The sequence below is a fragment of the Rhea pennata genome, chromosome 8 (assembly GCF_028389875.1).
Source record: "Rhea pennata isolate bPtePen1 chromosome 8, bPtePen1.pri, whole genome shotgun sequence".
Classification (NCBI taxonomy): Eukaryota; Metazoa; Chordata; class Aves; order Rheiformes; family Rheidae; genus Rhea; species Rhea pennata.
In genome coordinates this window covers 37,009,424-37,036,941 of record NC_084670.1, presented here as the reverse complement: position 1 = coordinate 37,036,941, position 27,518 = coordinate 37,009,424, and the positions used below count along the sequence as shown (strand labels likewise).

Here is a 27,518-nt window from a genome sequence, read left to right as displayed (position 1 = left end):
AGAACCAGTGTGGGATAAGCTTCCCATAATTCAGCATCCCCGAATCGCCGGTCCGCCTCCAGTGCAGAGCACATTCAGCTAAGCAGGTAGCTCCAGGCCACGTCTCATCGGACTTGCACAAGCAAGAAGATGCCACAGCTTGCCTGGGAAGCCCTGTTTCTGCATTTGCCCATGCCCATATTAAAACAAGGCTTTTTCTTGTGTACATTTGGAAAGCTGGGGCAGGTAGGCTGTTGGGGGCTGCAGGTGAGTGTGGGAGGAGGAGTGCGGATGCCATGGAGAGGAGGTGGATGCAGCTGGAGAGCAGGAGGTGATGGAGGGCATGGGAGCGAGTGTGCCTTGTCGGGCCCTGTGGCAAATTGAAGGGTAAAGGAAGCAAGCTGGTGCACTCACAGCCACCTCTGGGGCATCTGAAGGTGTACGTGACCTGCCCTGCAGCCCCATTAGGACACATCCATGTACCTTTCAGTGCACCTCAGGGCCTTCTGTGGGCCCTTGAGTGCACCCCAGGGCTCTCTGTGCACCTTTTGGCATGCCCTATGCCCCTCCATGCAGCTTTTGGAAAACCCCAGTAGCCTCCATGTGCCTTTCTGTACAACCCTGGCCCTTCTGTGCACACTTCTGTGCAGCTCAGGCCCCTCTGAGTAGCCCTTTGGTGCTCCTCCGTATCCTGAGGACGGATGTACGAACCCTCACAGAGCCTCCACAAGCCCTGCTCCCCCTGTACAGCTGCCCCTGAGCCACAGGCTCTGCAATCCTGCACGAGTCCCACGTCACCTCCAGCATCTCCCCAGACACCCATGTGCTGCACACGGCTCTGGATGTCTCCCGTAGCACGACATCAGCCTGATTTTGCCACTCCTCTGGGCTGTGGGTGTCCCCCACAGCTCTTCTGGGATGAGGGTCTTGACGAGGTCAATGCTTCCACAATGCCTCTTCTGGTGTCCCCCACAAGTTGCTCTGTGCCTCCTCCTCTTCCGTTCCCCCAGGGCTCTTCCTTGCATGCCCAGAACCATGTGCAGCATCAGCATCCAGATGTATGCAGCACCCCTTGGGTATGGACCTCCTCCTCCTCCTCAGCAGGGCCTGCTGAGGGCTTGAACATGCCATCTAGCCCCTAAATGCCTCCAAACTTTGCTCCAGCACCCTCACCAACTCCAGAGCCTCCCTGAAGCCTATCCCAGGGCCTTAAACACCCCCAAAGCTGCCCCAAACCCTGCCCCAACAGCAGCAAGCTAGCCCTTCACTATGCTTTATTCTCAATAGACAGATATCACTGGAATGAAATAGGGCAAAGAGCAGGGACCAGCCCCGCAGCTCCATCCCCTGCTTGTCTCTGACAACGGCATGACTGGATGCCAACACACCTCCGGTTGACCTCACACTGCTCTAGGATCCTCCTTGCTGCTCAAGCAGGGACGGGAGGTGAGAAGAGGGAAGAGAGGCCTGGGAGCGCTGCAGGATGAGCAAGCAGACTGGACTGATCAGGAAGGGCCTTTACAGGTGGAGGAGCTGGAGGAAAACCCTCCTTGTGCATGACCTGGGTCAGACGTAGCCTCAGGAGACTTTTCACAGACAGAGATGTGCCACCAGAAGGTGCCCCGTTCGCCTGACATCAAGGCCAGAGATGTTGCCAGGGAGGCAGCCAGCGACACGGAGAGCACGCCTCTCGACCCAGCAATGCCCGGAGGAGCCGAGCCAGTGGCATCTCCTTTGGCCAATGGCTTTCAGGATGCAGGGGACAGCATGTCCCTTGCCTCATCAGCAAGCACAGGAACAAAGCCAGAGGCCTCCCCTGCAGCCCGAGGTCCTCAGGATACAGGGGGAAATGTGACTCCCTCTCCAACAGTTCCTGCAGAAGCTCTGCCAGAGGCCTCTCCCTTGACCAGAGGCTCTTGGGATAAGAGCTACAGCCTGCCTTGAAGCATCATTGCTCATGGAAGTAAAACCATCAGCTTGTCCCTTGGCTGGAGGCCATCATGATCAGGTCAGCAAGGAGCACATCACCAGCACCCACCATCAAAGGGAGCTGCTGTGCGAGCTGTGCCTGCGGTGTGCAGCGTGAGTGCAGAGAGCTGCCCCATTGTGTGGGACCCTCCTGCCCATGGTGCCTCTCAGCCGTTTACCCTCTCCCATATCTCCCGTGGGGGAGATGCCTGGTCCTCTCTGTTTCCAAGTGCCAAAGGCTCAGGGCTTACGTCTCCTCTGCCAGCTGTACCGCCTTCAGCCCTGGGGCATGGAGGCCGAGCAAGGAGGGAAGGGGTGGCCCCCTCCCACACCCAGTGGGCAACCCATGTACCCTTTCTGCCATGTACCCGGCTGCCTCCATTCCTCCCTGCCTCTTGTGGCCCCCAGCCCAGCCCTGCTGCTACAGCCCCACAGCAAGCCTTGTCCCATTGCTCTGCCAGCTGCAGGTCCCATCCCTTGGGGCTCGCAGCCATTGGCAGCATCCCCCCACCCCAAACCCTTTCCCCTCATACATCCCGGGGCACCAAGATCCTGAGCATCACCAGCTGATGGCACACGGCTGTACATTCTTGCTCTCCCCAGGCAGGTTGCCTCTGAGCCCAAAGATGAGGAGAAGTCATCCTCTTCCTTCAGGCACACACCAGAGGCTGAACCAGGAACGTATGCAAAGTGAGAGCTCTTCTGGGACTGACGGCCTTGTCCCGGCACAGCAAGCAGCACTGAAACGCGCAGCAGTAAGCGCTCTGGAGTTGGCTCTGCCGAGGCCACAACCCCTTGGGAAAGCCCTTGGTGGCAGGGCACAGGCAGCTGCTTGCCCTGTGCAGCCTCCTGCCCACTACTCTCCTTCCCCCACAGGCATCACCTCCCTCAGGGACACCTCAGTCCCCAGGCAATGGCCCTCGGTGCTCAGGACTCTGAGCTTTGGGCTCTGCACAGAGCTTTCTGCTGCTGTTGTGTCACAGGGCAGCGAGAAGAACAGCGTGGATGCAAGTGCCACACAGGTCCCCTGAGACTGGGGCTGGTGCACAGCAAAGAGGCAGAGCGATGGAGGCTGTGTCCTGGGTGCGAAAGAAATGCATCGTGTCCCACAGTACCCATGTGCCCACACAAACTCTAGACAGCAACAGCCATTTTCTGCTTCAGATAAAACCCTCGGAAGCTTTTTCTCCTCATGCTACTTGGTGTCAGGCAGATCTCCAGACAGGCTAGTGCAGGCAGTGGCAACGAAGCCAGTGGGGCCTGGCAAGAAAGCCACTCAACCAGTCACAGAGCAGCTGGGGTGGGAAGGGGCTTCTGGAGGTCTCTGCTCCAGCCTCCTGCTGCAAGCGGAGGCCATCAGAGGGAGTTTCCCAGGGCCTGGCAGGGTCGAGCTCTGACTGTCTCTGTCAGACCAGGCTGACAGAGGCTTCAAAGGCTTTTCGCACTCTCTGTAGGGAATTTTCCCTGCTGCTACTTGTGTCATTGGCCTCACCTCACACATCCTGTGCTCCAGCTCTCAAACAGCTCAGGGGCTTCCCCTGGGCTCACACCGGTGTGCCCCATCAGTCTGAAGCTTGGGACTCTAAACTGGAATTATTCTAACCTTATTCGAGTCTCCAAATCCCACAGGACACTCAAATGCCCAATTACCCCATATATACCAGTAGTTCATATGCTGAGATTTCCGATCCTCCAAAAAATGAGGAAGAAATGTTCTTAACAGTGGAGTACCCAGGTTCTGCTAACATTTTGAAAGAACCAAACAAGAAAGGCATTTCTGCCCATTGCCAAGTGGCTACAGCCGGATGTACCTGGGCTCGCTCCAGGGCGAGAGCTCCACAAAACTTCTTTTTTATTCTATCTCAGATAGCGTGGCCAGGATTATGATTTTTTAGTGATAGAACATGTGTTTGCAAGTTTAACTTGTTCATTAAAGCATTAGAACAAATGCTCAAGCACACCAAAGGAGGGAAAAAAAAACCCTACGAAAATGACTCTTTCCATTGGCTTCAGTGGCTCTGGGGTGAAGCCTGAGTTTGGTTTGAAAGAGGAAAGAGTAAGGCTGGATGACCTGCGAGTGACTATAATCTGCTTGATGGCTTCTGTGCTTTTCAGGGATATTTCTTCTGATTGCTCCTCAGCCTACAATGCACTCTATTTTTCCCTTTGCTGGGCACTCCAACCAAGACTTCAATCTGCGACCTTAAAAGTCCTGGCTGGCTGAAGACTACAAGATGCCGCTAATGTTTGGCTCTCCCTTTTTTAGCCAGAGAGTCTCCTTGCTCTCTCAGAGCACCAAAACTGAGATGCCTTTCCACTGGGAATCGATACCTGCTCAGCCCAAGGTTTCAGTCCTATGGGACTCAGCCCCAGGCTGAAAAGCTGCACACGGGGCTCTGTAACTCCCCTGAGCACAAGGGACTGGAGTCACATCACGGCAACCATAGAAATGGCCCCAGAAGCCAATCCTGCGACATCTGACCTGAATGAGACCTCCTGTATTTCCCTGTCCATCTTAAATGTTCTTTCTAGCTCCTTAGCCCTGGGGAGAAGTCTCAGCTCCTGGACCAGTGCGGAAGGCACCAGTACCTGCCGGTCCTATTGCTACACTCAGATTTTCATTCTGTTGAACTAAACCAGGTCCCCAAGTGACCGGCCAAGGTGTCCACACTTCTCTCCAGTGCAGAAAAATGGACTGCAGTCCTGCACCTTTTCAGTTCCAGTCTCTGGACACATGGAGTGGCAGAGCTATGGGAACAGTGGCCACATACCCCCGGAAGCCAGCTGGATGGGCACAGATGGGACCTGGCCCTTCCTGGCACGTGGAAAGCCCAGAGGACAGCACCAGCTATCATTTATGTTCCATACATCCAAGGATGGTGGAAGGAGGCTGTTGGAGACTCCCTGGAAGCTCCGTTTACAACTTTCTTACAGACAGCTCCTTTCCATCGTTTCAGAGGAGGCTTTTGGCCAGAACACAGAAAAAACGTGAAAGACAGAACTAGCCTGCAGTGCCATCTTGAGCGTGAGTGATTTCTTCATTTTCTTCATCAGTTCTTTAAGTTTCTGTCTTGTTCTTTCCTCCTGGGGAGTTCCTATGCAGCTCATGATAAGAAACAGGAAGGAGCAGTCATAAAAACACCAAGAATCTGACACACACACGCTTGGTGCATACACAGTAACTTCATGAAGGCTCTCCATATGCACAGAAGATTAGCATACAGTTGTCGTATTAGGCAGAAAGCAAGTAAGGATCACTGGAATGCTGCTACATAGTTGTCCTTGTTTTCAAAAGAGATACATTCTCATTTTGGCCTGGATGCATGGATATAATGTACACAAGCAGAAGGCCTGTCCTTTGAAACTTAGTTCACGGCCTACCTTGTCTCTCTCTGTTAACATGTTGATCCATGGCCCAGGACACGTCCAAAAAAAGGACGCAAGACATCCAGAGAGAACACTGACGTGTACGAATCTATCTTTGCTCTTTATCCTAAAGCTCACCAAATCACATAATGGTTGAGCATGGAAGGGACCTCTGGAGATCATCTAGTCCCACCTCCTTGCTCAAGCAGCGTCACCTAGAGCACGTGTTGCCCAGGAACCTGTCCGCATGGCTTTGAATATCTCCAAGGGGACTCCACAACATCTCTGGGAAACCTATTCCAGTGCTCACTCACCCACATCGGAAAGAAGTTTCTCCTCATGTTCAGATGGAATTTCTGTGCTGCCGTTTGTGCCCATTGCCTCTTATCATACCCCTGGGCACCACTAAAGAGAGCCTGGCCCCATCCGCTCTACCACCTCCCTTCAGCTACTTGCACACATTGATAAGATCCCCCACCAGCCTTCTCTTCTCTTCTCCAGGATGAAGAGTCCCAGCTTGCTCAGCCTTGCCTCACATCAGACATGCTCCAGTCCCTTCAGCATCTCAGAAGGACCTCTGCTGCACTTGCTGAGGCACGCAGTTGCAACAACATGGTGCATGGTGTGCGTTTGACCAGGTGCCAACAGCCATGTTGCAACCAAGCGTACTTAAGGCAGGCAAACAGCCCATGGGCCTGTTGGGAGAAAACATCTGGACTTGCAATAGCATCTCCTTCTTGGCTGAGGCTGGCTTCATCAAATAACAAAAAAAAGGTGGGGGGTTTCCTTTTTTTCAGGGTGCTTGGTTAGGTCAATTGTACCTGAGTCCCTAACAGGCCAGGAGCAGATCTATGGCTTTGTGGCTTCCTGTGATGTCACTTCAGCCTCAGTACCTGACAGTCCAGCTCTATGCATATTGCTGATGTTTGTGTTTGTGAAGGTATTGGGCCTTAGTATCTGCTAGGCCACCAGCAGCCCCATTGTTCTTTCTGTACTGGAGAGGTGACTCTTGTGTCAAACAATAGCATTAAGTGTATTCCTACTTTTGTGCTTGTGCGGTCACTTGTGCCTCAGTGCCTGATAGTCCAGCAGCAAGCTCATGGCTTCAATGCAGGTTCTGAGGTCATTGTTGCTGAAGAAACTGAGCGATTGCTGCTGTTTCTGGTTTGGAGCTCACTTCTTCGCAAGCACCTGATAGACCAGTAGTATGGAGATTGGTGCTGTTTGTGCTTCTGCTGTTCGTGTGCCTCAGCAGCAAGCACATGGAGACTTCAGTGCAGAGTGTGCGGCCACTTTTGTTTCAGCATGGGAGGGCCCAGTGGTAGGCAGGTGGCTTCTGTTTTTGCTTGTGAGGACACTTGCCTTACTATGGGATAGGCCAGCAGGTGGCTCTGATGAAGACAGTGAAGTCACTACTTCCTGAGAACAGGATAGGCAAGCGTCAAGCAAGTTTGTTTGATACATATTGTAAATCCACCTGTTCCTCTGTAAATGTTGGGCAACAAGGAGACACATGACTGCTGTTTGTGCTTATGGTCATGTCGTTGCTGTTTCTGGTTGGAGGTCCCTGGTGCCTCAGTGCCCGATAACGCAGTGCTGGAGACATGGCTGTTGTTTGTGCTCGTGAGGTCACTTGTGCCTGAGTCCCTGATAGGCCAGTGTCATGGCCGTGGCTATTGTTAGTGGATGTGAGGTCACTTGTGCCTCAGTGCCTCATAGGCCAGCTGTGGTCACGTGGCTGCTGTTTGTGAGGTCTCCGGTGCACCAGAGCCGTATAGGACAGTGCTGGTCATGTGACTGATGTTAACGGGAGTTTTGTGACTTGTGCAGCAGTGACTTACAGGAAAGTGCTAGGCCCGTGGGTGATGTTTGTGGTTCTGAGGTCAGTTCTGCCTCAGTCTGTGAAAGGGCAATGCCAGGCATACAGGTGTTGTTTGCATTTGTGAGGTCCCTTCTGCCTGAGGCCCTCGTAGGCCAGTGGTAGGCCCTTGGCTGGGGTTCCTGGTTGTGAGGTGGCTTCTACCTCAGCACCTGATAAGCCGCTGGCTTGTGTCTGTTGTGCCTGGCATGTGTCTGTTGTTTGTGGTTGTGAGGTCACTTGTGCAGCAGTATTTTATAGCAATGTGCTAGGCCCATAGCTGCTGTTTGTGGTTGTGAGGTCACTTCTGGTTCAGTCCTTCACAGGACAATGCTAAGCCATGTTTTGCCAGCCTGAATTTGACTTTCTGAAATAGCAGACCCTGCTGAATGAGAATGTATTTTTAGAGGCATAGATTTATGTTTAGCACCTAGCCCCCAATGATTTCTGCTTGACTTGAGTAGTCTATTGACAGCAAGTATGTGAAAGGTGCAGGTAGGGATCTCAGCTGTGTTGTAGGAAGCTTTTGTGCACCTGACACAGAAGGGAGGTGGTCATGCAGTGATGGTACCAGCTGGGTTTGGGAGTAAAAGTGTTGAAAAGAAGTGCTGTTGTTGAAGAAGTTTTGGAGAACCCATGCAGTGTTGCCTAGTCTTTTGGAAAGCAAGCAGAAGAAAACTTGGAAATGGCTTTCAGTCTGTGTTCCTGAAGTAGAACTACTTGCAAGCCTCCATCTTTGAATCTGCTGATCAAATACTTCACCTGAGTATTGCCTTCCTCACTGCCAGGTGAGGAAATGTGCAGCTGAGACCTCTTGCAAGACCTAGCTGCTGAGCCCTGCTTTAGCAGGACATTACCTAAGTGGGTGTGTGAGTTGCTTTTCTTTTTCTGAAGCTTTCAGAAGGTAGTGCTTTACATGTTTCCTTCTGATCTGAGCTGGCTTAGTAACCTTTAGTGTGTTGCTCTCCTTGAGGAAGGGAGCAAGCTTTACATCTAGGCTAGGGTAGTCTGTTGCTGTTAGTAACACCAGGAAGCTTGGGTGCTCAAAGGGGGTGTTACTGGGAGGCATGTGAGAAAGAGGCTGAAGTTGCTGTGGAGGTAGAAGTGTGAGCAGTCTGTTGCCTGGGTGAGGTGTGGAGTGTTGCTGATATGCTGCGGTAGCGGCAGGAGCTGCTGCTGGAGGGACCTTCCTGTGTTTGTGTGGGAGCTGATCCGTGAGGTGCTTGGAGGGGGAAACTTTGGGACTGGAAGTCTAATGTTGGGAGTGTAGGCCCTGGGTGGGGCCCTGGGTCCCTGGGAGACTTCCCTGTGCTGCCAAACCCTGTTCTGCCTGTTTTCTCCTCAGCATTGAGGCGTGTGTGGAGGACCCTGGCCAGACTCGGGGAGAGAAGTAAAAATCGGGAGTTATACACTGTTCAGGTTGTTGATGCACCTTATTGCTTGTAGGTGTCGTGTTACCTTGGAAAACTCTGGCTCTTCTCTGAAACCATTGTTACTGCAATTGTGTGTGGTTTTTTTTCATCCATTCTTTTCCTTTTGTGACTGTCTGTGTGGCCAGGGGCCTGCAGAAGTGTCATGGGGCTAGCCCTAGACATGATACTGTCTGCGCTGAGTGAGTACAACAGGATACTCTATTTCTAGTGCCAGCAGGAGGGATCCAAAATCAGTAGAGTGACTTGGACAACATTGTTTTCTGGTTGTGTGCCTCTACACATGAGCAGCAGCAGCAAGAGCATTTCACCTGAAAGTGTTCGAATGTCTTGGTCAAAGAAGTCTAAACCAGCCAGAGCATTTGTGCTAATTTAGCTTCTGCTGCTAAATAAATGGCACGGAATAAAACAAGCTCCATCTGGAAAGGTGGGAGGAGGGGACAAATGGGAGAAAAGTAGCCCACCTGGCTGTTTATTGGCTGAAGTGGCTTTATCAGGATTTTATGAAAGGGAAAATGCATGTTAAAAGTGCAAGAGAGGCCTGAGTGTGCTAGTGAGGTTTTTTAGGTGTAGACGGGACTCTGTTGTCATAGAGGTGACCTCTGCAGTGTCTGGCTGTTGTGCTAGATGATGAACTCTTTGTGCACCCTCAGGAGCCCTTTACTTCAATCAATGTAGAGTTTAGAATAGACTGTTGAATAATCTCTTTGTAACAGTTTGGTGTGTGTGTGTATGTCTTTTTGCTTTTTTGTTTGTTTGTGTGTTGTTTTATGATGGCAGAGGTTCTTTGTGAAACTAAGGCTATTTCTAGGAGCTCTGTGGGTGTAAAAAAAAAAATCAAAAAAGCCAGGGAGGGGTTAATCCTTTCCCTGTAGACTAGCCTAAAGTATTAATTCTCTAGTTATTTAAATTGCTAGTTTGCTGGCTGCTACTGGCTCTGCTTCAAAGGCTGTTTTAAGGGGCCTGGTGTACTTGTACCTTCCAGCTGGGAAGTTTGGTCCCTGCTGTCCCTACTGGTCGTTTTGGTTACAGGGAAAGAATTTACTTAATTCCTAAGAGTTTCAGACTTCTCAGATGTAAACAAGCAGTTGCTGAAAAACCCCAAGGATAGCAGACCTCTTTTTTTCTTTTTTTTTTTTTTTTTCTTTTTTTTTGTCCCTGAGGATGTGGTATATGTGTTTGCTCTCACTGTAGCCTAATGGTGCTGCTCCAGCCTACCTCAGGCTGCAGCGTGAGGCATGTGTTAGGCCCAAAGGCTGATGTGGAGTGAACAGTCATACCTCTGGTGACGGTGAAAGTACTCGTTTTGGGGGAAGTAGGGGCATGTACAGGGTCATCCCCAATGTCTATGTATTTGCTTGGTATTAAGAGTCTGCGTGGTTTTAATGATAGTCCTTTCCAAATGGAGAGAGTCGCCCTGCTGACTGGCCTCTAAAATGCAAGTGAGCATCTTGAGGATGTCCATTTGTAACTCAGCGTGCTGGTCTTTAGTTTGAGCAATCTAACTGTGCTTGGATGCCAGTGTGGTTGGAAGTGTTCCTGTTTTCCCTTGCAGGATAACACGCAGCTTTGCAGTCATCCTCCCCAGTAGATCCCCAGGCACTTTACAGAGGAGGTGCAGGTGGTTTCCCCCTTTTCCAGCTAGTGAAACTGGCCCAGAGAAAGAGAAGGGCTCCTGGCAATGCGTTGAGGGTAGAGAGTGGGAAAGGACCAGAGCTTTTCTTTCCCTCCCACACTTGCTGCTCCAAAAGAGTAGTGCTGGAAGCTGCTGTGATGTTTTCCCTTGTTCATGCGTGCAAGGGAGGTTTTAGCCAGACTGAGCACAGCAAAAAGCCCTTCTGTAACCCACAGGTGGAATCATCAGAACAGAATGTGAACGACACTGAAACAGCTCATTTCTGTCTTTCTCCGCTTCTCCCAGGCGTTACAGACCAACAGAAAATACTCATGACTAGGGCAAACGAGTGAAGCAAGTCGGTGCAGAGGTAAGCTTGTGTTGCTTATCACTTCTTTTTTAGGGGATGGTGATTGAGTATATTCTGCCATAACTGTTTGCACTCTTCCTTGTGTGTTGATGAGTAAAGAATGCTGTGCTGCCAGTAGTTTTTTCCTGGGGGAGGGGGAGCACTCTTCAACAAAGGGCACTTTCCCAGGGGTTGCCTGCTGCTCCTTATTTTGTTTCTGTGCCATTCTGAGCAGTCTGCACTGCACTGTTTCCATCTTCCATGTCGGATAACCCTCCAAAGCCCACAGTGCATGGGCTTAGTTGACTGACAGTACAAGACTGTGGCATGTATTTTGTCTTTGCATACGTTTGTTGTGAGGTACGGGGTACATCTCGTTGACTTTCATCTCTGAGGATGACATCCGAAATAGCAAGTTACCCGTGGAAGTGAGAAGTCAGGATCTCAATCTCAGCTTAATAGCAATATGGGGAGTCTTTGCAGAGCTTCTTCATGCTTGTTGAAACCCATCCAACTTTGTGTCTCTCTGGCCTCTCTCTAACTGTGGAAGCAGTAGTACCTGGAGGCCCAGTTTGAAAGCGGTCATCCCTATAAAGGGCCTTGGAAGCTTGGAAAGGGAAGAATTGGTTGTGTGTCCAAAATATCCCTCTTGCACTTCTGTGTGTGAGGAAGACTTTTTGCACTGTGTGCTACTCAAACAGTCTTTCCTTGCTTACTAGCACTTGGCTTGGAAAAGGCTAGGAATTCAAGGGTTTACTGAAGCTTGCAGAGTCACCCTTCACCCTGAAAAAAAGGAAAACCCTCTTTTTTTTTTTTTTTTTTTTTTGGTGAATCCAGCCTCAGCAAAGAAGGAGATGCTATTGCAAGTCCAGATGTTTTCTCTCAACAGACCCATGGGCTGTTTGCCTGCCTTAAGTACGCTTGGTTGCAACATGGCTGTTGGCACCTGGTCAAACGCACACCATGCACCATGTTGTTGCAACTGCGTGCCTGCAGTGTTGTCATCTGTTTCCACTTGTGTTGTCAGCTTGAGGCTTTAGCTCACCAGCCTCAAGTTCTTCCAGGTTCCTATCTTCAGTGCCTTGGTGTGAGGAATAGCTGCTGTGGTTGGCTGAAAAATCCTCAGTGTTGTGAGGGCTGCAGCATCATGTGGCACAAGAGGCGCTTGCTGAGCTTGTGTTCATTCCTGAGCTGCTCTCTTGTGCTTGCCAGTCCTGTTTTCTGTCAGCTTCCTCTCTTTCCCCTGTTCACTGCTGAAATGAGAACAGCCTGAAACAACCATGCCCCTCCAAGTTAGGAGTGTGAAACAAAGAACCAGGCTGCTGTTGCTACCTGAGTGGCAAGCTGAGGAAGCCTGTGATGTTTTGCTCTGAAACACTCTGACAGTTTCCAGGCTCTGACTGGACAGCCTTTTTAATGGGCCTTGTTTCAGCTGACTGGTGCGTCCAGGTTCTTGTGCTCGATGCTTTCCCTTGTGAGCCCTTTTTGCTCTCACTGTGTCTTCTTAGTCCATGGTGAGAGAGGGGTCACTGCTGCACTGGAGGAAGGCAAGCCAGAGGAGACCATGAGCAGTGCTTTTAACCTCACTGCTACCCCCAAGGACATCCATACACGAAGGAACCTTTGCTAATTGAAGGATGAGGTAACATTTGCTGCAGTGCATTCTCATGCAGTGTATATGGAAAAGTCCCCCTTGACTGTGTATGAGCTTTCTTTTCCAAGGTCTTTGCTAACCCCCCCCCCCCCCAGCTCTTGGAAATATCTTTGTTTGGGCTCTGATTTTGCACCTTGAAGGGCACGGCATTTCTGAAAGCAGCTGTACTTTTTGTCTGCTGCTTCTTCCCAGAGTTAGTCATACTTAAGTCCAAATTGACTGGAGCGGGTGACAGGTATTCCTAGGAAACGCTGTAGAAGTAGCCATGCACAGCAGTCTGGGCACAAAAGCTGCGGCTGTCTTTCTCTCAGGCAGCTGCCTGCCCCAGTTTTGCCAGGAGAGAAGTGTTTCAAAACTTTTTTCACCCTTGCTTGTCTTTGCTCTCCCATGTGCTGCTTTGTATTGGTTCTGCAGAAGGCGGAGGGACCTGGGGAAGGCTGTTAGCTGTAACTGATTTACTGCTGTCATGCAGTGCAAGTGAAGTACTGTTAAAATCTACCATAATTTCTTTCTAATATCTGACTGTGGTCTTTAGAATTTCTCTTTTTTTCCCTGCAGCAGTGGATTTTTCACTGCATTCAGCAGGAGTGAAAAATGAACCCGAGTGCAGTGTGTGATTGCAAATTCTCCAACACCTGTTCTTAAATATTGATCAAGAGGACACAGCGCAAACCAGAACATGATGTAAAGATGATGAAAGATCTTGAGGTGTTCAGTGATGCAGAGAAAGTAAGTATTTATCTTCCTCTTTTTGTGTGAGTAATATATTTCACACAGCCAAATAATAGTGCTAATTTCACGAAAATAGCTTGTCCCAACGAGTGTGGCAATCTGAGAGAACTCTTTATTTTTCCTGTCTCATTCTAATACCCTACATACTGATAAGTATGACTGCACTAGATAGGTCCTCCCTGATTAGAGGATACATCTTCCTCAGAAAATGTGACGCAGCAGTGAGAAGTTGGTATAGGCACTTTGTGCTGCATTCTCTGAATTGCCTTCTTGTGTTTTTTGTGAATGGACATGGTTAAGAATCAGCTGCTTTGGGACTTGTTTCTCCACTCTGAATCTTATTGAAATAATGGCTAGGGTTGAAATAGGCAAGAAGATTGCCTGGTGCCTTCCATCACCTGGGTACAACCAGCTTTTAATCTCTTGTGATTTGCTCCTCAGATACTAAATCTTGTTGTTCCTTTTGCACAAAAGAATGATGTGCGCTCAGGCAGTGGGGTTAGGCTACAGGCTAAAAGGGCACTGCTTAGCTTCCTGTGCCTGTCCGTGTGACTCAGGTGTGGGTTCCTATTTGCCTGTATTTCCTTGACCTTTCATGCCCTTGCAAAGAGTCTCCTGGGTCCTGTAGTCCAATCACCTGTAATAGGCAGAAGCGTCCAAGAACTGATTTTATAAATTGACTGAAGTTTCCTTGTGAGAGATTTCCTTGACTGAGAGCCACATGCAGAATTTCCTTTTCAAATCCAAATAGCATTTCCTGATGGTATCTTTGTGGGTGTTTGGCTTTCTGTCCCTAGAGCAGCTTTGATTGTACGTAGCAATCCTACATCCTCTGTCTTCGTTTGGCTATGTCACATTGAATTCTCCTAGTGCGCTTTTGAATGACTGCCACTTCATTTCAGGAGCATCTTCATAGGCTGCCTTTGTAGCTTTTTGTTGGAATCTCAGTTCCTTTCTTTCTTTCTTTTCTTTCTTTATCTCTCTCTCTCTCTTCTTTTTTTTTTTTTTTTTTTTTTTTCAAATGAGAATTCAGAATTACCCGCAGTATTTCATGTGATATGCCTCAAGTGCCAGGAGGAATACTTCCCTATCTGCTGGGAATGGGAAACTGTTCCTTTCTTCACAATTCTAGCTGTGGATCACTACTGTGTAGTTAGCTGGTGCACTCAGTTGTGTATGTGGATAAGAATTCGCAGCAACGTCCACACTTCCTGAAGCCTGGTTTAGAGGAGAAATCCTTGTGGTTAATCCTGCGTGCCAGAATGGAGTTGCTGTTCTGTCCTGCCGGGTGCTGCCTGCAGGTACCACAGCCCTGTTGTTTGCGGCCACATCTGGAGTAGCATGGGCAGTTGTGGGCTGCCCAGTACAAGAGAGACAGGGAGGTATTGGAGCAAGTGCAGCAGAGGTCCTTCTGAGATGCTGAAGGGACTGGAGCATGTCTGATGTGAGGCAAGGCTGAGCAAGCTGGGACTCTTCATCCTGGAGAAGAGAAGAGAAGGCTGGTGGGGGATCTTATCAATGTGTGCAAGTAGCTGAAGGGAGGTGGTAGAGCGGATGGGGCCAGGCTCTCTTTAGTGGTGCCCAGGGGTATGATAAGAGGCAATGGGCACAAACGGCAGCACAGAAATTCCATCTGAACATGAGGAGAAACTTCTTTCCGATGTGGGTGAGTGAGCACTGGAATAGGTTTCCCAGAGATGTTGTGGAGTCCCCTTGGAGATATTCAAAGCCATGCGGACAGGTTCCTGGGCAACACGTGCTCTAGGTGACGCTGCTTGAGCAAGGAGGTGGGACTAGATGATCTCCAGAGGTCCCTTCCATGCTCAACCATTATGTGATTTGGTGAGCTTTAGGATAAAGAGCAAAGATAGATTCGTACACGTCAGTGTTCTCTCTGGATGTCTTGCGTCCTTTTTTTGGACGTGTCCTGGGCCATGGATCAACATGTTAACAGAGAGAGACAAGGTAGGCCGTGAACTAAGTTTCAAAGGACAGGCCTTCTGCTTGTGTACATTATATCCATGCATCCAGGCCAAAATGAGAATGTATCTCTTTTGAAAACAAGGACAACTATGTAGCAGCATTCCAGTGATCCTTACTTGCTTTCTGCCTAATACGACAACTGTATGCTAATCTTCTGTGCATATGGAGAGCCTTCATGAAGTTACTGTGTATGCACCAAGCGTGTGTGTGTCAGATTCTTGGTGTTTTTATGACTGCTCCTTCCTGTTTCTTATCATGAGCTGCATAGGAACTCCCCAGGAGGAAAGAACAAGACAGAAACTTAAAGAACTGATGAAGAAAATGAAGAAATCACTCACGCTCAAGATGGCACTGCAGGCTAGTTCTGTCTTTCACGTTTTTTCTGTGTTCTGGCCAAAAGCCTCCTCTGAAACGATGGAAAGGAGCTGTCTGTAAGAAAGTTGTAAACGGAGCTTCCAGGGAGTCTCCAACAGCCTCCTTCCACCATCCTTGGATGTATGGAACATAAATGATAGCTGGTGCTGTCCTCTGGGCTTTCCACGTGCCAGGAAGGGCCAGGTCCCATCTGTGCCCATCCAGCTGGCTTCCGGGGGTATGTGGCCACTGTTCCCATAGCTCTGCCACTCCATGTGTCCAGAGACTGGAACTGAAAAGGTGCAGGACTGCAGTCCATTTTTCTGCACTGGAGAGAAGTGTGGACACCTTGGCCGGTCACTTGGGGACCTGGTTTAGTTCAACAGAATGAAAATCTGAGTGTAGCAATAGGACCGGCAGGTACTGGTGCCTTCCGCACTGGTCCAGGAGCTGAGACTTCTCCCCAGGGCTAAGGAGCTAGAAAGAACATTTAAGATGGACAGGGAAATACAGGAGGTCTCATTCAGGTCAGATGTCGCAGGATCGGCTTCTGGGGCCATTTCTATGGTTGCCGTGATGTGACTCCAGTCCCTTGTGCTCAGGGGAGTTACAGAGCCCCGTGTGCAGCTTTTCAGCCTGGGGCTGAGTCCCATAGGACTGAAACCTTGGGCTGAGCAGGTATCGATTCCCAGTGGAAAGGCATCTCAGTTTTGGTGCTCTGAGAGAGCAAGGAGACTCTCTGGCTAAAAAAGGGAGAGCCAAACATTAGCGGCATCTTGTAGTCTTCAGCCAGCCAGGACTTTTAAGGTCGCAGATTGAAGTCTTGGTTGGAGTGCCCAGCAAAGGGAAAAATAGAGTGCATTGTAGGCTGAGGAGCAATCAGAAGAAATATCCCTGAAAAGCACAGAAGCCATCAAGCAGATTATAGTCACTCGCAGGTCATCCAGCCTTACTCTTTCCTCTTTCAAACCAAACTCAGGCTTCACCCCAGAGCCACTGAAGCCAATGGAAAGAGTCATTTTCGTAGGGTTTTTTTTTCCCTCCTTTGGTGTGCTTGAGCATTTGTTCTAATGCTTTAATGAACAAGTTAAACTTGCAAACACATGTTCTATCACTAAAAAATCATAATCCTGGCCACGCTATCTGAGATAGAATAAAAAAGAAGTTTTGTGGAGCTCTCGCCCTGGAGCGAGCCCAGGTACATCCGGCTGTAGCCACTTGGCAATGGGCAGAAATGCCTTTCTTGTTTGGTTCTTTCAAAATGTTAGCAGAACCTGGGTACTCCACTGTTAAGAACATTTCTTCCTCATTTTTTGGAGGATCGGAAATCTCAGCATATGAACTACTGGTATATATGGGGTAATTGGGCATTTGAGTGTCCTGTGGGATTTGGAGACTCGAATAAGGTTAGAATAATTCCAGTTTAGAGTCCCAAGCTTCAGACTGATGGGGCACACCGGTGTGAGCCCAGGGGAAGCCCCTGAGCTGTTTGAGAGCTGGAGCACAGGATGTGTGAGGTGAGGCCAATGACACAAGTAGCAGCAGGGAAAATTCCCTACAGAGAGTGCGAAAAGCCTTTGAAGCCTCTGTCAGCCTGGTCTGACAGAGACAGTCAGAGCTCGACCCTGCCAGGCCCTGGGAAACTCCCTCTGATGGCCTCCGCTTGCAGCAGGAGGCTGGAGCAGAGACCTCCAGAAGCCCCTTCCCACCCCAGCTGCTCTGTGACTGGTTGAGTGGCTTTCTTGCCAGGCCCCACTGGCTTCGTTGCCACTGCCTGCACTAGCCTGTCTGGAGATCTGCCTGACACCAAGTAGCATGAGGAGAAAAAGCTTCCGAGGGTTTTATCTGAAGCAGAAAATGGCTGTTGCTGTCTAGAGTTTGTGTGGGCACATGGGTACTGTGGGACACGATGCATTTCTTTTGCACCCAGGACACAGCCTCCATCGCTCTGCCTCTTTGCTGTGCACCAGCCCCAGTCTCAGGGGACCTGTGTGGCACTTGCATCCACGCTGTTCTTCTCGCTGCCCTGTGACACAACAGCAGCAGAAAGCTCTGTGCAGAGCCCAAAGCTCAGAGTCCTGAGCACCGAGGGCCATTGCCTGGGGACTGAGGTGTCCCTGAGGGAGGTGATGCCTGTGGGGGAAGGAGAGTAGTGGGCAGGAGGCTGCACAGGGCAAGCAGCTGCCTGTGCCCTGCCACCAAGGGCTTTCCCAAGGGGTTGTGGCCTCGGCAGAGCCAACTCCAGAGCGCTTACTGCTGCGCGTTTCAGTGCTGCTTGCTGTGCCGGGACAAGGCCGTCAGTCCCAGAAGAGCTCTCACTTTGCATACGTTCCTGGTTCAGCCTCTGGTGTGTGCCTGAAGGAAGAGGATGACTTCTCCTCATCTTTGGGCTCAGAGGCAACCTGCCTGGGGAGAGCAAGAATGTACAGCCGTGTGCCATCAGCTGGTGATGCTCAGGATCTTGGTGCCCCGGGATGTATGAGGGGAAAGGGTTTGGGGTGGGGGGATGCTGCCAATGGCTGCGAGCCCCAAGGGATGGGACCTGCAGCTGGCAGAGCAATGGGACAAGGCTTGCTGTGGGGCTGTAGCAGCAGGGCTGGGCTGGGGGCCACAAGAGGCAGGGAGGAATGGAGGCAGCCGGGTACATGGCAGAAAGGGTACATGGGTTGCCCACTGGGTGTGGGAGGGGGCCACCCCTTCCCTCCTTGCTCGGCCTCCATGCCCCAGGGCTGAAGGCGGTACAGCTGGCAGAGGAGACGTAAGCCCTGAGCCTTTGGCACTTGGAAACAGAGAGGACCAGGCATCTCCCCCACGGGAGATATGGGAGAGGGTAAACGGCTGAGAGGCACCATGGGCAGGAGGGTCCCACACAATGGGGCAGCTCTCTGCACTCACGCTGCACACCGCAGGCACAGCTCGCACAGCAGCTCCCTTTGATGGTGGGTGCTGGTGATGTGCTCCTTGCTGACCTGATCATGATGGCCTCCAGCCAAGGGACAAGCTGATGGTTTTACTTCCATGAGCAATGATGCTTCAAGGCAGGCTGTAGCTCTTATCCCAAGAGCCTCTGGTCAAGGGAGAGGCCTCTGGCAGAGCTTCTGCAGGAACTGTTGGAGAGGGAGTCACATTTCCCCCTGTATCCTGAGGACCTCGGGCTGCAGGGGAGGCCTCTGGCTTTGTTCCTGTGCTTGCTGATGAGGCAAGGGACATGCTGTCCCCTGCATCCTGAAAGCCATTGGCCAAAGGAGATGCCACTGGCTCGGCTCCTCCGGGCATTGCTGGGTCGAGAGGCGTGCTCTCCGTGTCGCTGGCTGCCTCCCTGGCAACATCTCTGGCCTTGATGTCAGGCGAACGGGGCACCTTCTGGTGGCACATCTCTGTCTGTGAAAAGTCTCCTGAGGCTACGTCTGACCCAGGTCATGCACAAGGAGGGTTTTCCTCCAGCTCCTCCACCTGTAAAGGCCCTTCCTGATCAGTCCAGTCTGCTTGCTCATCCTGCAGCGCTCCCAGGCCTCTCTTCCCTCTTCTCACCTCCCGTCCCTGCTTGAGCAGCAAGGAGGATCCTAGAGCAGTGTGAGGTCAACCGGAGGTGTGTTGGCATCCAGTCATGCCGTTGTCAGAGACAAGCAGGGGATGGAGCTGCGGGGCTGGTCCCTGCTCTTTGCCCTATTTCATTCCAGTGATATCTGTCTATTGAGAATAAAGCATAGTGAAGGGCTAGCTTGCTGCTGTTGGGGCAGGGTTTGGGGCAGCTTTGGGGGTGTTTAAGGCCCTGGGATAGGCTTCAGGGAGGCTCTGGAGTTGGTGAGGGTGCTGGAGCAAAGTTTGGAGGCATTTAGGGGCTAGATGGCATGTTCAAGCCCTCAGCAGGCCCTGCTGAGGAGGAGGAGGAGGTCCATACCCAAGGGGTGCTGCATACATCTGGATGCTGATGCTGCACATGGTTCTGGGCATGCAAGGAAGAGCCCTGGGGGAACGGAAGAGGAGGAGGCACAGAGCAACTTGTGGGGGACACCAGAAGAGGCATTGTGGAAGCATTGACCTCGTCAAGACCCTCATCCCAGAAGAGCTGTGGGGGACACCCACAGCCCAGAGGAGTGGCAAAATCAGGCTGATGTCGTGCTACGGGAGACATCCAGAGCCGTGTGCAGCACATGGGTGTCTGGGGAGATGCTGGAGGTGACGTGGGACTCGTGCAGGATTGCAGAGCCTGTGGCTCAGGGGCAGCTGTACAGGGGGAGCAGGGCTTGTGGAGGCTCTGTGAGGGTTCGTACATCCGTCCTCAGGATACGGAGGAGCACCAAAGGGCTACTCAGAGGGGCCTGAGCTGCACAGAAGTGTGCACAGAAGGGCCAGGGTTGTACAGAAAGGCACATGGAGGCTACTGGGGTTTTCCAAAAGCTGCATGGAGGGGCATAGGGCATGCCAAAAGGTGCACAGAGAGCCCTGGGGTGCACTCAAGGGCCCACAGAAGGCCCTGAGGTGCACTGAAAGGTACATGGATGTGTCCTAATGGGGCTGCAGGGCAGGTCACGTACACCTTCAGATGCCCCAGAGGTGGCTGTGAGTGCACCAGCTTGCTTCCTTTACCCTTCAATTTGCCACAGGGCCCGACAAGGCACACTCGCTCCCATGCCCTCCATCACCTCCTGCTCTCCAGCTGCATCCACCTCCTCTCCATGGCATCCGCACTCCTCCTCCCACACTCACCTGCAGCCCCCAACAGCCTACCTGCCCCAGCTTTCCAAATGTACACAAGAAAAAGCCTTGTTTTAATATGGGCATGGGCAAATGCAGAAACAGGGCTTCCCAGGCAAGCTGTGGCATCTTCTTGCTTGTGCAAGTCCGATGAGACGTGGCCTGGAGCTACCTGCTTAGCTGAATGTGCTCTGCACTGGAGGCGGACCGGCGATTCAGGGATGCTGAATTATGGGAAGCTTATCCCACACTGGTTCTTCAGCCTTGGTGCCACCACTGCCAGACTCTCCGCAGGCGAGCGAGCAGGGCTCGGATGGTGAAGCCTGACGGGGATGCTTTCCTGGGCTCTTGGAGGGCAAAGGTTGTGTATGTTGCTAGGAAGCGGACTGTGGGGCTGCTGTCATTCTCCAAGCGCTGAAGTACTGTGATGGGAGGAAAGAGTGGTGATCATGCCCTGTACCAGCAGAGCCCCCAGGCCCTTCCTTGAGGGAGGGCCAAGGGGAAGCCAGGCACCAGGAAACCTGCCTGTGCTCAGTGATACTCCAAATGTTCCCCAAATTCCCTTCAGGAAGGTAGGCAAGAGCCCTCGAGCCTTGTGCAGGGCACGGGTGCTCTCTGCCTGGCCAAAAGCATTGGCCCTCAAATGCCCCAGAAATTCCCTGCATCTCCAGGCCCAGGCTCCTCTCACCAACCCCTGCCAGCCCTGCGTGTCCTACGTACGGCTGCACATCTCCTCCAGGTTCTCCCCGTGCCAGTCCAGGAGCCGCCCAGCAAGCCCTAAGCACACACAACCCATCACAAGGTGAGAGCCAGGCCAGGAGGGAGGGATCTGGGGCTGGGTAGAGGGACGTGGACTTTGGGGCAGAGATCTAGTGCTGGGGAGAGGGACCTAGGGGCTGTGGAGAGGGACTTGGGGTCTGGGCAGATGGGCCCAGGCATTATGGAGAAAGACAAAAGGACTGGTCAGAGGGTCTCAGGTGCTGGGGAGAGGGATCCAGGCATTAAGGAGGGGGTTGTGGGGGCTGGGGAGGGGGATCCAGGGGCTTGGGAGAGGGACCTGGTGGTGGGGAGAGGGTCGCAGACGCTGAGGAGAGGGACATGGGCTCTTGGGAGAGGGCCAGGAGGGCTGGGGAGAAGCACCCAGGTGTTATGGAGAAGGACCTAGGGACTGGGAAGTGGGTCCCACGTGCTGGGGAGAGGGACCTCGGCATTCAAGGGTGAGGCCTGGGGAGAGGAACCCAGTGCTGGGGAGAGGGTCACGGGCATTGAGGAGGGGAACACAGTCTCTTGGAAGAGGGCTGAGGAGAAGGATCTTGGGGCTGGGGAGAGGGTCGCGGGTGCCTGGGGGGGAGGGGGTTCTCACCGAGGAAGTATGCCGCCTGCTCACGCAGGGGAGTCCGGGGATCCTCCAGGTACCGGCAGCTGCAGCTCACATACTCGCTGGCTACCGGCCCGGCATTCCGCACCTGCAGGGACCCCCAGTAAAGGTGCTGGCACCGCTGAGCCTGCTCCCCTCTGTGGGACACCTATCCCCTCTCTAGGACAGGCGTTGCCAACACTGGGTCCACCCCCCCCTCCCAGGACAGGTGAGGGCACAACCAAGACAGGGGCTGGCACCGCCAGGACAGGGGCTAGGACTGCCGGGAGAGATGCTGGCACCTTTGGGGCAGTGGTGGGCACCTCTGGGAAAAGAGCTAGCCCTGCTTCAGTAGGGGCCGGCACCTCCAGGGAAGATGCTGGCATAGCTGGGACAGGGATTGGCACTGGCTTTGCAAGCAGTCAGATTGCAAATTGTCCCAGGAGAAGCAACCTCCAGGACAAGGGCTGGCACCTGCAGGACAGATGCTGGCACTGCTGGGACATGGGCTGGCTCCCAGGAGAGGTGCTGGCAACAGCGGGACAGGGGCCAGCACCTCCAGGACAGGCCTGGCGCTGCTGGGGCTTCCTTACCAGGTACTCGCCAATACCCCAGATCTGTGCTCTCTCGGCCAGCTTCCGGAGCTGCTTCCAGTGCAGGAGCTTTGCAGCGTCCACGAGGGCTGCCTGGGCCACCTTCAGAGGAGTGGGGAGACGGGTGATGGCACCACGGCCAGGCCAGGGACACCCCACAGCCGCCGCCCAGAGTGTCCCCCGGGTGGCCGTACGGCCTGCCACAGTGCCCTGTACCTGTGCCACCCCGGGGTGTGGGTCACTCAGATGCAGGAAGAGGGGCAGCAGTCCCTGGCGTGCCACCTGCTTCATCTGCTGCCTCTCGCTGCCTGCTGCCCGGCTCAGCAGCTCCCCAAAGAGCTGCATGGCCAGCTCCCGCACCGCTCTGACCTCCTGTTGGGGCAAACATGCAACGTCAGCAGTGGCGATGGGGAGTAACCGGAAAGGGCTCCCTACCAGCTCCCTGCCGCCATCCTCACACTGGAGAAGAGGGACAGAAGGTCATGGGCCAGGTGCACAGCGAAGTGGCTGCTTTGCGATGGGGTGATGTGGTGCAGCACGTTACTCAGCACCACCAGCGCTTTGGCATCTGTCTCCCCGTCAGCATCCTGCAGCTGCTTCACCACGTCCGGGATCAGCTTCTGCATCTTCCTTGCCTGCAGCGAGACATGCAGCATTTTCCTCAGACCACTGATGGTGGAAATGCTCTGTACAGAGGCACGGGCGGCAAGCGCTCACTCACTGTGGCGGGTCTCTCAGAGAGGAAGAGGAGGCCGCGGAGCGCCAGCCAGCGCATGACTCGGCGCTCGTTGCCCAGCTGCTCCTGGCAGAGGCTCAGTGCCACCTCGTCATCTGCCGCGCACAGATCAGGGCACTGCAGCAGCTGCAACGGCACAGGGCCAGGGTGGCACAGGGACCAGTGGCCACAGCTAGGACCAGGACCCTGGCACGTAGCACGGCATTCCCACTGCCACCTCCCACTTGGCCCCAGCCCTAGCCCCAGCCCCAGCCCCAGCCCCAGGGGCAGCCCCAGCTCCAGCTGGATCCCCTCATCATTGGCCCCTTGTGCGCAACCTCTCCACCCCATCCCTGTGCCCTCAGCGCCATCCCCATGTCCCCATCCCCTCAGCCTGGCTCCATCTGCAGCCCTCTGGCCTTTCTTCAGAGCACATGGAGCGCTGAGTGCCAGCACAGAGGGTGCGTGAGACACAGGGGACAGCTGGGGACTAACAGAGGCACCAGCAGAGTCCTCGTTCTGCTGTCACCAGCCACCCCTTCCCACTCATGCCAGCACCTCACAGCCTACCTCGATGAAGAAGGCCATAGAAGGGGTCTCCTGGCACCTGTCCTTGCCCCTCAGGGCCACGCTCAGGTTCAGGAAGACCTCAGCACGCTCCTCCAGGGGGTTGCCCTGCATCTGCCTGGCAATGGGCAGGAGAGTCACCGTGGTGGCCAAGACCGATGGGCAAAGTGCAGTGGGACCCCGTGGTGGGACGGGGAGTAAGGACCGGAAGGGGCTTACCTGGCCAGCAAGGTAACCCCCGTGAGGTGAGTCTCAGGCTGGCTGATCATGTCCCAGCCACCTCGCTGCTGCATGGCAGTGACCTGCTCCCTATAGCCGCTGCAGCACAACAATGCCTGCATGGCTTGCACCACCACCCTGCGCAGGGAGAAGAGCACTGATCTGTCATCCCCTTCTCCAGCATGGGCACTGGGGGACAGACCGGGTGGACAGGGTACCTGGCAGGCCTGTGAGGCATGAGTTTGCCCTCACGGCTGAAGGCAGGGATGTCCTCTTGCGCACAGACGATGGTAAAGGACAGCTGGAAGAAGAGCGCCAGGTAGAGGCGGGGGAAGAGTGCCTTCACCTGCTGCTTGCACGTGTGCTGCAGGAGGATGATGTTCAGTGCCCGGGTTGCCTGCAAAGACACCAATGGCAGCCCTCACTAGTGCCACAGCTGCATGCACGGGGAGGCTTCCCTCAGCCAGCAAGCCTGTGGGGCAACTCACGGTCAGAGGGAGGATGCAGCTGAGGTCCTTGATGGTGGTGCCCGGTTTGCAGAAGGGCCGCTCCTGCAGCACACAGAGCAGCTCCTGCAGCACCTTCTCCGCTGTCAAAGACTGGGAGACCATCACCTCCCACATGGCCACGGCAACACTGTGAGTCCAAGCCAGAAAGGGTCAGGTCAGCATTGTGGCATCCTGCTGACCCTTGCCAGCGCTGGCCTACCCGGCGGATCTGTGAGGCCTGGAGGGAGCAGAGCTGCGGCCCTGCGGCTGCTGCACTCAGGCTGGCAACAGGGGAAGTGTACCTGTCACAGGTCGGGGAGCAGCTCAGCAGGCCAGTGACCACCTCACTGGGGTAGTGGCATGTCAGGCGGAGAAGGAAGGTCTTGAGCATGTCCCAGGCTGCGGCCTCACTGATGCCTGGCAGGTGCTCATAGATATGTGCCACAGTCAGCTGCAACTGGAAGAAACACAGGTTGGCACCAGCCTGCTGCCACAGGAAACCCCTTTGCCTGACAAATTGTGCTCTAGAGCCCCGTGCTTGGGGGTCATCACCAGTGGGCTGGAGGCTTACGTGTTCTGGCTTGGCAGCGCAGTATCCCATCATATCCTCGAGCACGTGTGTTGCCGCTGAGGTGTTGTAGGCACTGCTGTCCTTCATGCCCTCGATGGCCATAAGGACCACATCTGCCTGCTCAGCCTCCTCACAGGCCTCCATGGAGCAGCTTGGGGGTCCATCCTCCTCCTTGACCCCAGTTCTCATGGAGATGCCAGGGCGTCTCTCCATATCGTCAACCCAAGCCTCTTTTGGGCGTCTGGGGGGTCTGGCCTCCTCCTTGACCCAGGCCTCCATGGGGTGGCTGGGGGGATGGTCCTCATCCTCACCCCACACTGCCGCAGGGCGGCTGGGGTGTCTCCCTGCCATGCCGGCTCTGGGGCTCAGGCAGGACAGGAAGGAGCAGTGGTGAAAGGGGGGCCTTCACAGGACCGTGGGATGGCTGAGGGAGCTCCCTGGGAGATCCTAGCCGTCCCCCTCCCCTCACACTGAGACGATGCTGTGGGGCATTACGTGACACCACGAGGGACCATTGGAGTCACAGTGGGGGGGACAGTGGAGATCACAAAGGGCCCTGACATCACCCTGGTCGGTCTCTGCTGCAGCTCACTGCAGTGAGGCCTCTGTGGGGCTGGCTAGGAGGTGTGGGGAGCTGCTCATTAGCTAATTACACAAGGGCGACCTGTGAAGGGCCACCTCTGAGCCAGGGATTCCCCGTGTAGGTCTGAAATAGGGAAGCTGGTGGGCAGTCTCCATGCCCAGGGGCAGCCAGGGGCTGGGGCTCCTGAGGCAGCTGAGGTCTCTCACCTGTCCTCCTTAGAGAATTAACTGCAGACATAGGAGGGTTTTTCTAAATTGCAAACAAAAATAAAATAAGATACAGTTTAATACACAGTCAAATGCACTCCTCTACTGTTTGTTAAGTCTAAGCTGCCTCCAGTGAGGGCCACTTTCCACAAGAAATTACCTTCCTTGGACTGTTTTTGACTGGTAGGTAGAAATGGACAGACAGAAGCACTGCTACGGAGTAGACTAAGGAGACAATCAGACTCCTCAAAAGACAAGGCAAGTTTGAGGCTCCCTGAGGCTCAGAGCAGCAACTGGAGAGCTGAGAGGTATCTGATGGATAATGAGCAAGGGGAGGAGGAAAACTGGAAAGTTACAGGAAGTTTTCCAGATAGTCCAGATAGTCTGATATGAAGGGAACTTTACACATGACCACTTTGATGAGGACAGCTGCAAATATGTGAAAGATCAGTGAGATTACATCGACAGTATTATAGCCCGAGCAGTGGTAATGCAAGACAAGGTGCAGAGCAGTACTTCTTCTCCTGAGATTAATATCTTTCCTGAAAATTTCCAGTGTGCTTTCATGGGAAAATGTTGACATTTTATTAAAACTATTCAGCCATTTCAGCTGAGGAGAAGGTGCTCCTATCTTTTCTTTAAATGTTGAAAACAATTCTTCACCTTTCCAGGCACAGCTCAGGTGTCTAAGCACAGGCACCCAGGGGCACTTGGAGAGGCCCCCAGTGTGTCGGAGGTAGCTGCTTGGGCCTGGCAGCTCTCATGATGGACCTGTGGGAGCCCCTCGGAGCTGCAGATGGAGGCTGGGCAGAGGAGAACAGGGCACCTACAATGGCACCAGCTGTCTGTATTCCTGTGACTGCAGTCCACCCCAATTCTGGAAATCACTTTCCTTTAAAGAAAAAAAAAATGCCCTCAAAAGATCCAGTAGCCATTCTTTTACACTCATGCCTGCACCATTAAAAAATATTTGTGTGTCTTGCGCAGAGCCCTGCCCAGGGCTGTCCATGCCACTCCTCACTCTCTGTACGGAGTAAGGCGTGCACACCTTGGAAACGAATGACCACAGAACCCAACATCCCGGCCCTGTGCCTGACGGCAGCCTATCAGGTGCTCAGGCAGACGTGACCTCACAACCACTCATCCCAGACAGGAGGGAAGTGCTGGCCTATCAGCTTCACCCACAGAAGTGATGTCACAGTCACTTTCCCACCTACGTGCCTGCTCATGGTCCGGCACCTGCAGACACAGAAGTGACCTCAATGGCACCTTCATGGCTGTGTGCCTCTCACTGCCCTATGGGCTTCTGAGAATCAATAAATCTCATAAAAATGTCTCCAGCCACCAGTCTCCTGGTGACCAGGAGCTGCATCAGCTGACCAGATGCAAGTGACCTCCTAATCGCCTACCAAGCCAATGGGCCTGCTGATGATCTTTCCCCTTCCCTTATGGAAACGACCTTAGCATGGTCTTGGCTTCCATCCAGTCAGGTGCTCAGGCAGAAATTACACCATAACCATCCCCTCAGCCACGTGCTTGCAGCTGGCCTCTTAGAGGCTGAGGTAGAAGTGATCTCTCAGTCACCATCCGAGCCATGCAACTGTTCCTGGTATGCCCGATACTCAGTTCTAAATACCTCACTAACAGCATCCTGGCCCTGTGCCTCATGGTGGCCTACCAGGTCCTTAGGCAGAAGTGATCTTGCAAACAATTACCTCAGGCATGAGCCAAAGGCTCATCAGAGCAGCTGTCAGCTGCTCAGCTAGAGATGTCCTAACAATCACCTACCAAACCCACATGTGGTTGCTTCTGGCCTTGCAGTTTCTATGACAGACAGGGTTTATGTTCTTACTTGGGAAGTTGTGTCTGCCTCAGCCTTGGACAGGCTAGCAGCAAGGTCATGGCTAAGTCATGTGTGTGTGAGGTCACTCCTGCCTTAGCAGCTGACAGACCAGCAGTAGCCACATGGCTTGGCTGTTGATGGGAAGATTACTTGTATCTGATGAGCTGAAAGTGGGAGTTTAGTAAGCATTCTGTCTGGGGACCCTGGCAAGAATTGCAGAAACTGCAGGCCTCCAAAAACCTAGTGACACATTGCAAAATATGCTCAGCTGAGATGGACATCTGAACTGCCAGGTCAGAAATGACTCCCTTAGGTAAGAGACGAGTATCTGAAAAGATGAGGGCCATAATACTGAAGAGAATCACAGAGTTATTTGCATAAAACAATTTC

General features: G+C 53.1%; 1 protein-coding gene across 1 annotated transcript; it reads right to left on the bottom strand.

Annotated features, from left to right (window-relative positions):
• Nucleotides 1-20,987: 20,987 nt before the first annotated feature.
• LOC134143741 (maestro heat-like repeat-containing protein family member 7) lies at nucleotides 20,988-24,847 on the bottom strand. Its single transcript, XM_062582032.1, has 12 exons — nucleotides 24,497-24,847; nucleotides 24,228-24,382; nucleotides 23,926-24,073; nucleotides 23,656-23,834; nucleotides 23,438-23,575; nucleotides 23,222-23,336; nucleotides 22,658-22,798; nucleotides 22,395-22,571; nucleotides 22,153-22,308; nucleotides 21,937-22,038; nucleotides 21,350-21,452; nucleotides 20,988-21,112 (listed from the first exon to the last, which is right to left on the bottom strand). The coding sequence occupies exons 1-12, from the start codon at nucleotides 24,845-24,847 to the stop codon at nucleotides 20,988-20,990; spliced, it is 1,890 nt and encodes a 629-aa protein (XP_062438016.1).
• Between the last annotated feature and the right edge of the window lie 2,671 nt (nucleotides 24,848-27,518).